This window comes from Schistocerca piceifrons, chromosome 2, assembly GCF_021461385.2.
Source record: "Schistocerca piceifrons isolate TAMUIC-IGC-003096 chromosome 2, iqSchPice1.1, whole genome shotgun sequence".
NCBI classification, from domain to species: domain Eukaryota; kingdom Metazoa; phylum Arthropoda; class Insecta; order Orthoptera; family Acrididae; genus Schistocerca; species Schistocerca piceifrons.
Window position 1 is genome coordinate 76822530 of NC_060139.1, and position 15893 is coordinate 76838422.

Consider the following 15893-nt stretch of genomic DNA (forward strand, 5'->3'; position numbering starts at 1 on the left):
TGCTCAAAAATGTTCATGTCTGGGGAGGGGCGGGGGGGGGGGGCGGTTTGGTGGCCAGCGGAAATGTTTTAACTCAGAAGAGTGTTCATGGAGCCTCCCTGTAGCAGTTCTGTACGTATGGGGTGTCGCATTGTCCTAGTGGAATTGCCCAAGTCCGTCGGAATGCACAATGGACATGGTGGATGCAGGTGATCAGACAGGATGCTTACGGACTTGTCACCTGTCAGACTCGCATCTAGCCGTATCAGGGGTTTCATATCACTCCAGCTGCACACGCCCCACACCATTACAGAGCCCCACCAGCTTGAACAGTCCCCATGGCTTCATGAGGTTGTCTCCACACCCGTACACTCCATCCCCTCGATACAATTTAAAAAGAGACTCGTCCGAACAAACATGTTTCCAGTCAGTCCAGTTTGATCTTTGATGCGACGTCATAAGCGAATGACTGCGTGTGAGATCGCTCTCTAAGTTTTTATATATTTTCAGGTTTCAGATACATATTTTAACGGTTTTTGTGATAATATTTACTATATAAGTGACGTATTAGTGGTTTCTTCATTCACCTCTGTCTCTGACATGATATTTGTGAGTTTCGTATCGAGCAACTTAACCTCTTGCCTGTGTTTACATTCCGCGCTGACCAGTTGCAGCTGTTGCGGCGCATAGAAAGCTAAGTACTAATTAATTGTTTGTGTATAGTGGTTTATTTAGGAACTTTAGTAGTCTCCAACCGGTGTTCTTGGTGTTTTCTGGTGAAATAATTTCAGAAGAACCTTTTGGGAACTGTTTTCAGCTTCGTTACTGTGTCATTAGACGTTTGATTCTCTTTCTGTATTAGTCTTTTGTTATATTTACATTTGTTGTTTATTAACACTGTTAATAATAGTCGTTACTTCCCTTGTAGAGTAAGTTTGGGATTATTGTAGTCAGATTTTAACAGCTTATTGTAGTAGCGGAACTTAGAAAAAGTAAAATTTTACCATGAGTGAGAAGTGTGGGCTTGGCCGTAGGTTCGTGAGTAGTGGATTGCGGTGTGAGACTGGTTCGAAGTATTTTCACTGGGGTGAATGCAGTGGGGAAGCCAGTGGGCATTCCGGTGAGATCCTCTCCTGGAACTGCAGGTTATGTAGCAAGTGTAAGTGGATAGAGGAGCAGGAGCGTAAGATCTGTGCCCCTCAGGTGCAGTTGAAAAACGCACAGGAGGAGCTAGATAGGATGAGGAGGGAGAAGGGGGTTGGTGAATGGGAGCTGGCTGTTGGCAAGAGATCTGCTAGGAGAAGAAGATTTTCAGATAGTTTTACTATTGGTGTTTACAATAGATATGACCAACTGTCAGTCTAGTGGAGAGGAATCTCTACTAGCTGTAGATGTAGGAAGTATGCAGCAGACCTCAGTAGTTACTGTGCCTAGAACAGTTGCAAAGTCGAAGAGGAAGAAGAAGATTCTGCTGTTAGGTAGTTCTCATGGCAGAGGTGTAGGCCAGCAGTTGCAGGATGTGCTGGGGAGTGAGTACCAGGTCACCAGCATTGTGAAGCCCAATGCAGGGTTGGCTCAGGTGACTGTTAACATAGGGGGGTTATGTAGGGATTTTACTAAAGAGGATCAGGTAGTGATTGTGGGTGGGGCTGGTAATAGTATTGATAGGGATGGGGAGTATAACATAGATGGTGACCTGGAAAAGATAGCCACTCAGACTGGCAACACGAATGTGCATTTCGTGGAACTGTTTCAGCGTCACGATCTGCCTCATCTTAATACAGCCGTCAGGCGTAATAACATGAGACTTGGGGGTGCGCTGATGACAGAAAGCATGGGTCACATTTCAGTGGTGTCGCCGGAGTCTATCAGCAGGACGGGTTTCACTAGACATGGCCTGCACCTCAACAGGTATGGGAAGGGGAGGTTGGCAAAGCTCATAGGTGACGGCATAGGTGGGGTTGGTGGGATCACTTATGGAAAAATTCCTGCAGTAGTGGGTGTTAGAGCTGCACCTTTTTTTAGATTGAAGTCAGCTGATAGGTATTCCCGCTTAAGGGAAGTCTCTCTAACAAGGGAATCACTTTTGACAAAGCTTAGGTATCCGAGTAATGAGGGAATTAGTATATTTCATCAAAATATACAAGGTATTAGAGATCAAGTTAGTGAACTGCTTATAGATGTTGACTCTGAAATTATTGGTATATCTGAACACTTCTTAAATAAGGAGATAATTCAGAGGCTTCCTTTACCAGGATACAGGTTGGCTGGCAGCTTTTCGAGGAGCTCTTTGCGGTGTGGGGGAGTAGCCATGTATGTGAAAAACGGCATCCCATTTGAGTCAATTGATGTTTCAAAGTACTGCACTGAAAAGGTGTTTGAATGTTGTGCAGGTGTGGTTAAATTTAACGGAGCTAAACTTCTAACTGTTGTTATTTATAGATCCCCAGACTCCGATTTCACAACATTTTTGTTAAAGCTACAGGAGGTTCTTGGTTCGCTTTATAGGAAATGCAAAAAGTTAGTTATATATGGTGACTTCAATATTAATTGTATAAGTGATTGTGCAAGGAAGAGGATGCTGGTAGACCTCCTTAATTCATATAATCTTATGCAAATCGTATTCTTTCCAACGAGAGTGCAAGGGAACAGTAGAACAACCATAGACAACATTTTTGTTCATTCCTCATTACTAGAAGGGCATTCTGTTAGCAAAAAGGTGAATGGCCTTTCAGATCATGATGCACAAATTTTAACTTTAAAAGATTTTTGTGCTGCAACACGTGTTAAATATAGTCATCAGCTGTTCAGGAAAGCTGATCCAGTTGCTGTAGAGACCTTTGTAAACCTTATAAAGGAACAAGAGTGGCAAGATGTTCATAGCGCTGATACAGTAGATGATAAATATAATGCTTTTCTCAAGACTTTTCTCATGCTCTTTGAAAGTTGCTTTCCGTTAGAACGTTTAAAACAGGGTACTAGCACACAGGCAGCCTGGGTGGCTGACTAGAGGGATAAGAATATCTTGTAGAACAAAGTGGCAATTATATCAAAACGTTAGAAACAGTCAAAATCTAAATGCAGCAGCCCATTACAAACAGTATTGTAAGGTGCTTAAAAATGTTATTAGGAAGGCAACAAGTATGTGGTATGCAGATAGAATTGCTAAGTCTCAGGATAAAATTAAAACCATATGGTCAGTCGTAAAGGAAGTTGCTGGTCTGCAGAGACAAGTCGAGGATATAGAATCAGTGCGTAGTGGGAATGTCCGTGTTACTGGTAAGTCGCATATATGTACAGTATTTAATAATCACTTTCTGAATATAGCAGGTGAACTAAATAGAAACCTAGTCCCAACAGGGAATCATATAGCGCTCTTAGAAAAAAGTGTTCAGAGACTGTTACCTGAAATGCTCCTCCATGATACTGACAAGAGAGAGATTGAGTTAATAATTAAATCACTAAAGACCAAGAACTCTCATGGATATGACGGGGTATCTAGCAGAATACTGAAGTATTGTTCTATGTATGTTAGCCCAGTTCTCAGCCATATCTGTAACTTTTCCTCTAGGGGTGGTCAGTTTCCTGATCGATTAAAGTACTTGGTAGTGAAGCCACTTTATAAAAAGGGAGACATTGATAATGTTGACAATTTTAGACCTATTTCTATACCATCGGTGTTTGCTAAAGTTATCGAGAAGGTTGTGTATACAAGGTTACTGGAGCATTTAAATTCACATAATTTGCTGTCAAATGTTCAGTTTGGTTTTAGAAATGGCTTAACAACTGTAAATGCTATATTCTCTTTTCTCTGTGAGGTTTTGGACGGATTAAATAAAAGGTTGCGAATGCTAGGTGTTTTCTTTGATTTAACGAAGGCTTTTGACACTGTTGACCACAAAATATTACTGCAGAAGTTGGACCATTATGGAGTAAGGGGAGTAGCTTACAATTGGTTCGCCTCTTACTTTAAGAACAGAAAGCAGAGGGTAATTCTCCGCAATATTGAGAGTGGTAGTGGTGTTCAGTCCCAATGGGGCACTGATAAGTGGGGCATTCCCCAAGGGTCGGTGCTGGGGCCACTGATGTTTCTTATTTATATAAATGATATGCCTTCTAGCATTACAGGTGATTCAAAAATATTTGTTTGCTGATGACACCAGCTTAATAGTGAAGGATCTTGTGTGTAATATTGAAACAGTAACAAATAATGTAGTTCATGAAATAAGTTCGTGGCACGTGGAAAATAATTTGATGCTAAATCACAGTAAGACTCAGTTTTTACAGTTTCTAACTCACAATTCAACAAGAACCGATATTTTGATCAGACAGAATAGGCATATTATAAACGAGACGGAACAGTTCAAGTTCCTAGGCGTTCGGATAGATAGTAAGCTGTTGTGGAAAGCCCATGTCCAGGATCTTGTTCAGAAGCTAAATGCTGCTTTATTTACCATTAGAACAGTATCTGAAATAAGTGACACTTCAACACGAAAAGTAGTCTACTTCGCATATTTTCATACGCTTATGTCGTATGGTACTATTTTTTGGGGTAATTCTTCTGATTCAAAAAGGGTATTTTTGGCTCAAAAACGGGCTGTTCGAGCTATATGTGGTGGAAGTTCGAGAACGTATTGTCAACCCCTATTCAAAAATCTGGGAATTCTGATATTGCCCTCACAGTATATATTTTCTTTAATGTCGTTTGTTGTTAGCAATATTAGCCTATTCCCAAAAGTTAGCAGCTTTCACTCAGTTAATACTAGGCAGAAATCAAATCTGCATGTAGAACGCACTTCCTTGACTCTTGTGCAGAAAGGAGTGCAGTATTCTGCTGCATCCATTTTCAGTAAGCTACCACAAGAACTCAAAAATCTTAACAGTAGCCCAAACTCTTTTAAGTCTAAACTGAAGAGTTTCCTCATGGCTCACTCCTTCTATTCTGTCGAGGAGCTCCTGGAAGAGCTAAAAAATTAAGCAAATTCCAGTGTTAAATTGTTGATTTTCTTCATTTAAACTTACGACTTGTCACCTGACTATGTTTTTTTATATTTCATTTTATCTGTTTCTAATATCGTGTTATAATTTCATGCATTGACTCGTTCCATGACCATGGAGACTTCTCCTTAATTTGGTCCCACGGAACAATAAATAAATAAATAAAACAGTCCAAAAAAATGGTTCAAATGGCTCTGAGCACTTTGGGACTTAACATCTGTGGTCATCAGTCCCCTAGAACTTAGAACTACTTAAACCTAACTAACCTAAGGATATCACACACATCCATGCCCGAGGCAGGATTCGAACCTGCGACCGTAGCGGTCGCGCGGTTCCGGACTGAGCGCCTAGAACCGCTTGACCACCGCGGCCGACCACAAACAGTCCAATGTCGGTGTTTACGGTCCCATGCGAGCAGTAAAGCTTTTGTGCCGTGGAGTCAACAACGGTGAGCCTTCGGCTCCAAAAGCCCATGTCGATGATGTTTCGTTGAAGGACTCGCACTTTGAGACTTGCGATGGCCCAGCATTGAAATCCGCAGTAATTTGCGAAAGGGTTGCACTTCTGTCCCGTTGAACGAGTCTCTTCAGTCGCCGTTGGTCCCGTAGTCTTCGCGGCAATATAGAGAATGTGGCTGCAGCTCAATAAACAAGTTTCAGTCAAAGACTACACTATATGTAGAACTGACAATGACGAGGGAGGAGGAGGAGGAGGAGGAGGAGGAGGAGGAAGAGGAAGAGTAGTAGTAGTAGTAGTAGTAGTAGTAGTAGCAACACTGCTGGGAAACCACATAACACTCCACAGAATAACCTTAATTTCTATAAATAATAGACTACACTTTAGATCCAGCTACCCAAGGAATTTGACTGTGTAGGGTGCACACACATTTTCTTAGATTTTTAATATTTTCGATTCCATAGCAGAAATCCTGGAAGTAACAACCTTGTTGGTCACTGAATTTTCATGGTTCAAAAGTCGGCTAAAATCTGGGGGCCACAAACAGTCCTAGGGACAATATTGTAAATTGTGAGCGTCGACGAAACTACTTGTGAACTTCTGGTCATCTCAATCTTCTGTCAGTCTCTCGAATAACCACAGTATGACCTTGGAGTACAAACGACAGTGATCGTTTGTTCCAAAGTAATCCACTACGTAGGATTGAACTGTTGACTATTAATAGGCCCACTACCTTTCTTCCTTTCCTGCCTCTTGGCACAGGACTCGGCATGTTTTTTAACAGGTCAAGTGAGTCTCACTGGCTAAAGTTCGGTTTCAATGAAGAAAAACACTGGAGGAGAGGATAGAACTTCTGTATCTCTGCTGCATGACTCTCGGGAGTTCCTTAGTCGTACCCATTAGCACCAGCTTCCAGTCATTTGACCTTAGTGGACGTGATTTCCAGCATCTTAAAAATGTCAAAATAGTCACCCCTGTTGGAGAGCCTTTCGATCAATCGAATATCCTTTAATGCGATGGGGATATATACGAATCGATCGACGAATGCGAACAGTGACAAAGTACAGTATGCAATATAACGGCGCAGAAAATTATCAAGCTTTTACTTCCCTAAGGGCGTAACAATCTATTAAGCAGAAACCACTATAACGATAGAATCAGTATCATACGGCGTATCTTGCACACAGCGCAGTATAGTGATAATAGATTCCTCAAGTGAACCGAAGAGTCTCGACGACAATCAAAATGGAGAAAAAGTGTGTCGTCTCTGATTATAAACATTGCTAAAGAATATTCATTTTGAGATACCTCTTATGTCCGTTTTTGCGTTACCGATAAATTAGATTTTGGATGTGATCCGCCTTGATAGACATTTTCTTCTACTCAGACGTACATACGTTTCGTGAAGTTACAGCATCATTATGGACTTTATGGCGTTGTAACTTCATCGAAACATGTCTGGGTAAAATAAGAAGAAAAAATATTTGCTCAAGGTGGATCGGATTGCAAAAACAGTTACTAAAGTAGTCTCTACAAATAAACAAGCAGGAAATGTAATAAATATATGCATTATTACAGTACTTTTGTATTGTTTGACCCAAGGAGGTAGAATATAGGGGAGATGGCGTCGTCATTGCCGCTTATAGACATCAGTTGAAACCTGCCCGCCATCTTGGTGACTGTCAGAAATTTATTCCTCCGCTAAAACCATATGTTAAACCTACCCCTGTTGAGGTTGTGTTGAACTGACAATCAGTTCTGAGTGTGTTCTTTCAAACGTTAATGGATGAATATTCATCTTGAGTTTAAAACTTGATTTTGATTTTTTGGGTTAATTCCATTCATTGTCGGTCACCTACACCGCCGCAAAACAGTCGAAAGGTTTATTACTGTTTTAGCTGAGATCGAAGAGCAGCAATGCAATAGGAAACTTTACCAAGACTCAGCAATATGGCTGAACGAGGCTAAACCTTCTCGGCGTAGGAGTGTGTCCCTATATTCTATATTCTTTGGTTCGGCCACATCCGGCGCTCTGCTCAAAACACTTACTTTCTTACATCTCCTGAATATGAATAAATGTTCACTGAATGTTGTTTTATTATGAAGATACTCATGCTGACAACAGAAATTGTGTGTATGTGGAGGATTTCGTAGTTATGGCACTATTTACGTAAAGTTTAAACATGTTTATAACATTTGTGAATTCGTTTCATTAGAAAAGTGTTTCGTTCATGTAGTTGCTAGCACCATACACTTTCATTTGGTGTGTCACAAGTATAAAATACGTAATGGATTCAGTTATTAAAATGTTTATAAGTAATAATAATAGTACGGGACATTAACAACTTTTTAGGTGTTGTTACAAAAATGGTTAAATTGTCAATTTGTTCGTCCCTTTACTGTGATTCGAAATGTCTGTTTCAGTATTTCAGGTCACAAGGCCCCTCACTCCACCTCAGTTCATTTCGCAGCCACCCCGTCAGAGTTCCCGCAGACGTCTTTCCACCAGGGAATACCGCTGCACCTCGTTGCTTGCTTGGCATCGCTGCGTCTGCGCTCCGTCTTAAGCTCGACTGCCTGCAGTCCAGCGGACAGTTGACCATCCAAAAAAAAAAAAAAAAAAAAAAAGCCATACCGGCCTGGAGCCGTCCTGTCTGACACAAACCGCCCTGCGGCAGACCAGTCACCTTCTCCTAATCCCTTAGACTACATATAACCGCGACTCCGCCAGCAGTTCCCCAGGCCAGCCAAAACTGGCTCGCCATATCACGACTTCTGCGCTGAACCGCGCAGTGTCTGCCGCAGTCCCCTCCACCTCCCCCCCTCCCCCCCCCCCCCCCACCGCCACACCCAAGAAGTAGGCATCCAGATGCTCCACGTGGGGCGTCGACTGCGCTCCCGTCTTCACACACGTATGCTCTGACAACACTGTCCGTGGCGCTGCGCTCTGCGATAAGCAGGTGTGTTCTGCCTCTGGTATGCCAGAGAGCAAGAGCAGTGCTGGTGTGGACGTCTGGGTGGGTGTAATGGTTATTTCACAGCACAAATTGACCTTTTAATGCGCAATGTAGCTGATCAGCTACAGACTTCTTTTCTTCGATGTATCCTATACTGAGCAACATTTTGTAACAAATTCGTTACGTAGTTACGTGTATACACTACACTGCAGCTGCTAGGCTGCTAGTAGTTAATCATACCGATCGTAAATGGCAGGATGAACTGAACCAATTAGACAATCAGCTGTGTGGCTGTACTGACGCGCGTGTGTTTTGGCGGAAAGTAGAGACTTCTGTTTTGTTTTGTGGGTTTGAAAATTACTTTCTTATTTTGAAAACGTAAGTAGATATGGTGTAGACAGTTAATTCGAGTGTCTTTACGATAGATTTGATATTAGGTCTCTTTTTGTGCTTGAAAAATTTAATTAAATTAACAAAGCATTATCATTGACAATTGCTACAACAATTTTCGTAATGTAGGCTCTATAAACTAAACGTGGTAATTTTTACAGCTTGAAATAAAAATTATGCACTTAAGGGTTAACTTACAATTTGTAGAAAACGATACAAAAAGCATTCAGCTAAATGGTACTACCAGACATCTTGTTTATAGCCGACGCAAGACCATAGCTTTCCTGCATAGGTAATGTAATTAGAGATACATTTTTATTGCGTGGTTTGGATCGTTACTAAATCTGACGTTTATTTTATTTCCATAAAATGTATTACTGTTGTTATACAGGGTGAGTCACTAACTATTGCCACCAAGAATGATTCCGAAAGTATGATAGTAGCTGAAACGTATGTGACACAAATGTGGCTTGGGGACAACGGGGGCATTATACGACGATATGAAGATCAACTTTGTTTTTCTAAATGGGATCCTGTAGTATGGTACTTATTTTCTGATAGCTGCTACAGAGACGAATCCAATGGTGTGTAACAGTAATCCGCACGAGATTAGCCGAGCGGTCTATGGGCGCTACGGTAGTGGACTGTGCGGTTGGTCCCGGCGGAGGTTAGTCCTCCCTCGGGCGCGCGCGCGCGCGCGCGTGTGTGTGTGTGTGTGTGTGTGTGTGTGTGTGTGTGTGTGTTTGTCCTCAGGATAATTTAGGTTAAGCAGTGTGTAAGCTTAGGGACTGATGACCTTAGCAGTTAAGTCCCATAAGATTTCACACACATTTGAACATTTTTTGTAACAATAAGGCCTTTGAAGATCAACAAGATGGCATGAACGTCCATTTACAGAAGATGTTCGTAGTGATGACCATTGGTATCAATGCAGTGCTGCAATCTTATTATCATGGATTGAGTAGTATTCCTTATCACTTCGGCACTTACCGAAGCACATGCTCTGACAATTCTCTCTTGCATGTCGTGCAAATAGTAAATATTCGCCGAATATGGCGTATCCATCTAACGTGCCATTGACATGTAAACACCATTCGACGGTTTCGCAATACAACACTAATAGGATCGGTAAGACTAGTATCGGCGAATCAAGCGAATTTGAATGATGTATTCACTCGAAGAACAAGTCGAGATGCATTATCATTTAAGGAGAATGCCAGCAAAATTCAGTTAGAGCTACAGACTCACACGCTGAAAGATACCCTCAACGTTCTCACCCTACATGTCGCACATTTAAATATGTGTATGAGAAATTGAGAACAACTGGATCTTTAACGCATCGGAAACATAACTGGCAAAGGAAAGTTATTAACGAGGAAACATAAATTAGTTCTCTTGCCACTGTGGTTCGAGAACCGTGTGATAGTTCGCGTCAAATCTCAAGGGAATCTGGCGTGATGTAAAGTAGCGTTGTTCGTGTTCTGCATCGCCATAAATATCATCCTTACCATATCAGTCTCCATCAAGAATTAACTGGTACCGATTTTAGGCGTTGCATTGAATTCTGCCGATGGGCTCAACTTCAGATTCAGAGGGATGAAACATTTATTAATTTGATTTTATTTACTGACCAGGCTACACTCACAAACTATGGAACAGTTAATTTGCATAACATGCATTATTGGGCACTTGAAAATCCATGTTGGCTGCGGCAAGTTGCACACCAAAAAAGACTGTGGTGGGTGACTGTATGGTGTGGGATTTTGGAGGACAGAATTACAGACCCCAATTTCATCGAAGGAAATCTTAATGGTAGGAAGTGCACCACATTCCCGCCAGAAAAAAATTGGGTCTGTTGTTGGTAGTAATACTTCCAGGAACAAGGGACAGAAGGTGGTATCAACGCCATGGGTGTCTGGCACACTTTTAGCTGGTAGCTAGAAATGAGTTGCAGACACAATTGCCAAATTGTTGGATTGGACGCGGAGGAAATGTCGTGGCCGGCTCGTTCGCCAGACTTGACGCCTCTGGATTTTATCTTGTGGGGATTCGTGAAAGACATTGTTTATAAAGACGTTCCAACTACACCTGAAGATATGTGAGAGAGAATTGACAGAACATGTGCTTCGATCAGTGCCAAGGTGATAAGGAATACCACTCAATCCATGATAAGAAGATTGCAGAATGCATTGATGCCAATGGTTATCACTTCGAACATCTTGTGTAAATGGACGTTCATGCCGCCTTTTTTACCTTAGTTGACTTCAAAGATCTTACTGTTACATTCGTCCTGACAGACGCTATCAGAAAATAAGTACCAAACTATAGCATCCCGTTTAAAAAAAACAAAGCTGACCTTAATATCTCTGAAGCGACACCTCCTAGCAACAAAAAATCGACGTTACGTTATGGCCCCTATTATCCCATGCAACTTTTTGTCCAACAAACTTTTCGGCTCCTATCATGCTTTAGGAGTCGAAACATTCTTGCATCGTAGTAGAGTGCGAGAAAGAAACTGAAGAATGAAATGTATAGACCATAACCATATCACTTAAATTACCGTTGTCATTGCAGTAAATTATGGAGCAAATCACCTTCCCAGTCCTTATGAGCCTTTTAGAAGGGATCTTAGCATTGTATGTTTAACGACTCCCCTCTGCCTCGTCGCCCCCCCCCCCTCCTCCGCCCCCCAGGTGGCTCACCACTCACTGGTGAGTCCGTGCTTGGCTACCATGGCGCCCCAGAATTAGTAGAACTTTACCCTTCCTTGTTGCATGTCTACCTTCCTGTTCAGATTTTTTCCCTCCATTGGGGTACACGTCTAGTATCTTTTTGGGAATCTATCCTGAATTTTCAGTAGCCTGACGTCAGAACAGTCCCTCCACTAATTTTTAGTCCTTTCTTCTTCCTTTCTTCTTCCTTTCTTCTTCCTTTCTTCTTCCTTTCTTCTTCCTTTCTTCTTCCTTTCTTCTTCCTTTCTTCTTCCTTTCTTCTTCCTTTCTTCTTCCTTTCTTCTTCCTTTCTTCTTCCTTTCTTCTTCCTTTCTTCTTCCTTTCTTCTTCCTTTCTTCTTCCTTTCTTCCTTCTTGACGTACAGCCCACGTTCTCACATGTAACACGTAATTTCCGGCCCCTGGTTGAGAAGTAGGTTTTGCATATACCAATCTCACCCTCTCCCCAGGTACAGGCCAGGCCCAGGGAGGGGGATTGCCTGAGCTGTAACCTTCCCAAATTGCCAAATGGTCCTTCTCCTTCTGTCATGTGTTTCGGAGGTGTGGCCTGAGGTCTGAAACATCACCAATGGCAGGTGCGCCCCCTCTGAGGAGGGTGGGGGGGCGGATATCCCCTGTTGGAAGGAGTGCACCTTTGGAGACAATGGCAATCATGGGGGATTTTCTTGTTGCAATGAGCCAGTCATCATCTTCACAGTGAATGTCTGCCAAACGTAAACAGAATGAGGCTAACAAATCAAAGACCCTCTCAGCTGCACCTTGGTTAATCCATTTATTATACAGAAAGGTGTTAACGCAGTTGCCGGCGCTGTAAAATCCTGTTATCGTTAACACAATGGAAATTCGATTTTGGAGACTACTTCAGATTCTCAAGCAAACCAACTGCCTGCATCATCGCTCATCCATGGATATCCTGTTTATGTCGAGGCCCATCTAACAATGAATTCTTCACATGGTGTTATGTACACTAGGTTGACAGATGGTCTGAAAGAGCCAGGAAACCAAACTTAACTCTCTGATCAGGGCGTCATTGCAGTACATCGGGTGATGAAACTCTAGATGCATCCATAGTGCCCACACACACTCCTTCTCTCACGTTTGACAGATCAGTGCTTCCATCCAAGATCAGAGCAGGCTATGAAGTTATTACGCTTAGACCATACATTCTGAACACGATGCACTGCTACCAATGTCTTCGTTACAAACACACTCAAATGTCCTGTCGACACCTGACCAGATGTGTAACTTGTGGTAGGGATGCTACTGAGGCCAATTGTCTGACTCCTTTCTGCTGTATCAACATCCTCCCAAGATTGTCTCGAGTATCCCAATGAGCGGGCCATCCAAGAGATTACGGTGAAGGAAGAACTGTCTTTCCCTGTGGCTTAAAAGTTGCTGACTAGTCGGAACCTATGTGTATTACCATCTGGCGTTTACGTTACCATATGGCACTTACATTACCATTCTTACTACATCTTCCCCAAAGTACATGTCAGTGCAGACACGAGACCCCAAATTAAACACCACTGTTGAAAATCGCCCAGTGTCACGGAAGCATCCCCGCCTCCTTCTCCTCAAACTGTACAACAAGCCACTAAATTTTTGCCTCACACAGCAAAACCACCTGCTACACAGACAGCAATCTGGAAAGGACAGAACGAATACTCCGGTAAAGACTTCTTAAGACCCCCCAACCAACAACCGTCTGAATTGTTATCCTTCGCCGACTAGGAGATCCTCTTCAACGATGTCTCTGCGCCAACCATTTTTCTGTCCTGGGCTCCGTAGACTGACCGAGGGACACAGGCTTTTAAATTGCGTTGTCTGCTCAGACTCTATTAGTGCCCTTCAAAGCCTCTATGTGAAGTCAATCTATCCCTTAGTGCAACGGGTCGAGGAAAACTGTCACTGTTGATGGAGCCACTGTGATGATTATGTGGGTTTCTGGTCACGTCGGTCTGACAGGAAACGATGCCGCTGACGCTGCTGCCAAGGCTGCAGTCCTCGTACCTCAGCCCGCTAGTTCTTAAATTCCCTCCGATGACATCTGTGTTGCCGTCTGTCAGCAGATGGTGTCAGTTTGGCATCACCGCTGGTCTTCCCTTCAAGGGAACAAACTCACGGGAATTAAACTACTCCCAGCGGCTTGGCCTACCTCCTCTCGGCCATTTCGCCGCGAGGAGATAATTTTAGCTCTGTTGCATATCTGGCACTGTCTTTTTAGCTATTACCATGGTGATTCCCCCCCCCCCCCCAACACTTTGTGCTCGTTGTCCTCAACCATTGACGGTTTGAAATTTCCTGACGGAATGCCCTTTTTTTTTTTTTAGCCACCTTCGTTGTAATTGCTGTTTGCCGTCTGAGCTATAGGCTGTTTCAGCTAACGACACGCGGGGTGTCGACTGTGCTTTACTATTTATCCTTCGTAGCAATGTGGCGAAGGACATTTAAGTTCAGGCCCTCAGTTGTCTCTATGGCGTATGTTATGGCCCTTTCTCCAAGACAAAGTCCCTGTTTTTTGCTGTCTTTCTGTTCGTCGATTGGGCTTATCGTGAAGTCGCTTTTAACTGCTTTTTCGTCTTCATATTCTACGGTTTTGACATGGGAACGTATGAGTGTGTTTTTTGTGCCCCAAAACAAAACAATTGCATGTTTAAAACGGTACTCCGTCGATTACTGGCGTTCTGCTGCGTTATGAAACGATACATTGTATTGTATGGTAATCTTGGTGAAGATGAAAGCCGAATTTTGTTTCAGGTGTTCTGAATGACTTAACCAGGATGGTACTGGTGAATGCCATTTACTTCAAGGGCGAGTGGCAAAAGAGGTTTAACAAAGCTCTTACATCACCAACACCATTTCATGTAGCCCCAGGATCAACACAAAGTGTGAATATGATGTACATTAAAGAAAATTTCAAGTACTCTGACGTACCTGAACTGGAATCCCAGGTGCTGCTTCTCCCATACAAGGTACCGTATTAATCGTGAATCTGCAGTAATTCCACGGTAAGTAAATTTGACAGAAGAAGTAACTTTATAAAGCAGTGAGATTTTCACACAAGAAATATCTTTAAAAAATCAAGCTTCCGAACTCTAATACAAAGCAACAAATGTTCTGCGTGATTCTATCAGTGATTATTATCCTTTCACGTGTGAGAAACGCATGACAAAATCGTCGTTTGAGAACTAAATGTACTTTCAGTGCCGCGTTATTGATGAAGATGCAGAAGAACTCAGACTACAGATGTGGAAAATTTACCTTTTTTGATATCATAAAGACTTCTCGTCTACTTAATGTTTTTGACTTAACGGTCTCATTTTGTTGATTGAATGTGTTACCTGTAATGTGAAACTGTCTCTGTGACCTGTGCGAAATTGTGAGCTTCATACAGTATAGAGCAATTTTGACCAAAGTAAAAAATGCATTCACTGATTTTCTTTTTCACGCAACAGGGGGAGAGGGTCAGTATGTTGATAATACTGCCCAGAGAGCAGAACGGCCTTCCGAATCTTGAGAAGAAACTTACCAACATAACTCTTCAAGACATTTTAGCCAGAACAAGCAAACGAGAAGTGCGCGTGTTTTTACCAAAATTCAAACTGGAATACGAAAAGGAGCTTACAACAACGTTACAAACAGTAAGTGAAAATAACACTAATTTAATGTAGTAACAGTATTTCACATCAGGTACGTAATGTAATGAAGCAAATGTTCAGAATTATCCCGCTAGTCGCCTGTAACTTGCCAAGAGAGTATTGTCTCACATGCATGACGTACCGTAATTAATAACAAATACTGACACAGGTGAAAATATACCAGAATGAAAACGAAAACTTTCGAGTAATTGTGGGTCCGCAAACAAACTGTCGTCAGATAATTACGAATGTGTAGTTACTAGCTACCAGCTTGTTCAGATGTATCTGAAATGTAACTTCCCTATTAAGTCGCTCCCTCTTCTCTTCAAATTCTTTGGTGAGAGATACAGAACATCCTTGTCATATAACCAAAACGACGTACTTTGAGGATCACATGTGATATTCAGTGTCAGAACGAAACACATGCACTTTACCGACCTTTTTATATTTTTTACATAACTTATTACTTTACATTCATAAATTGTGTGCCTAATTAGTTTCATTATTAATAGCGTCAGTTGTAATCCAACCTCTCAGTCGCCTCACATACTAACGCAAGAAGTAGCAGATACTTCACACAAAAAACAGCTATGTAAAAAATTCTTTGCTCATATCATATAACGAAAGTCGGAGAGGTTGAATGAAAAAACTGTGATACACGCAGAACACATTTTTCTCATTTTAATTAAATCGCACTCATTAGATCATAGACCATAAATGATGTACTGAAGAGAGTCAACTATC

At 42.1% G+C, this 15893-nt stretch overlaps 1 protein-coding gene across 1 annotated transcript in view; it reads left to right on the plus strand.

The window, feature by feature from the left end:
* Positions 1-15893, plus strand: part of LOC124776854 (leukocyte elastase inhibitor-like) — a 66050-nt gene that overhangs the window by 40706 nt on the left and 9451 nt on the right. Inside the window, exons 5-6 of the mRNA XM_047252025.1 lie at positions 14269-14483; positions 14967-15152. Of these exons, the coding sequence (XP_047107981.1) occupies positions 14269-14483; positions 14967-15152 (401 nt within the window). The remainder of the gene's footprint in view (positions 1-14268; positions 14484-14966; positions 15153-15893) is intronic.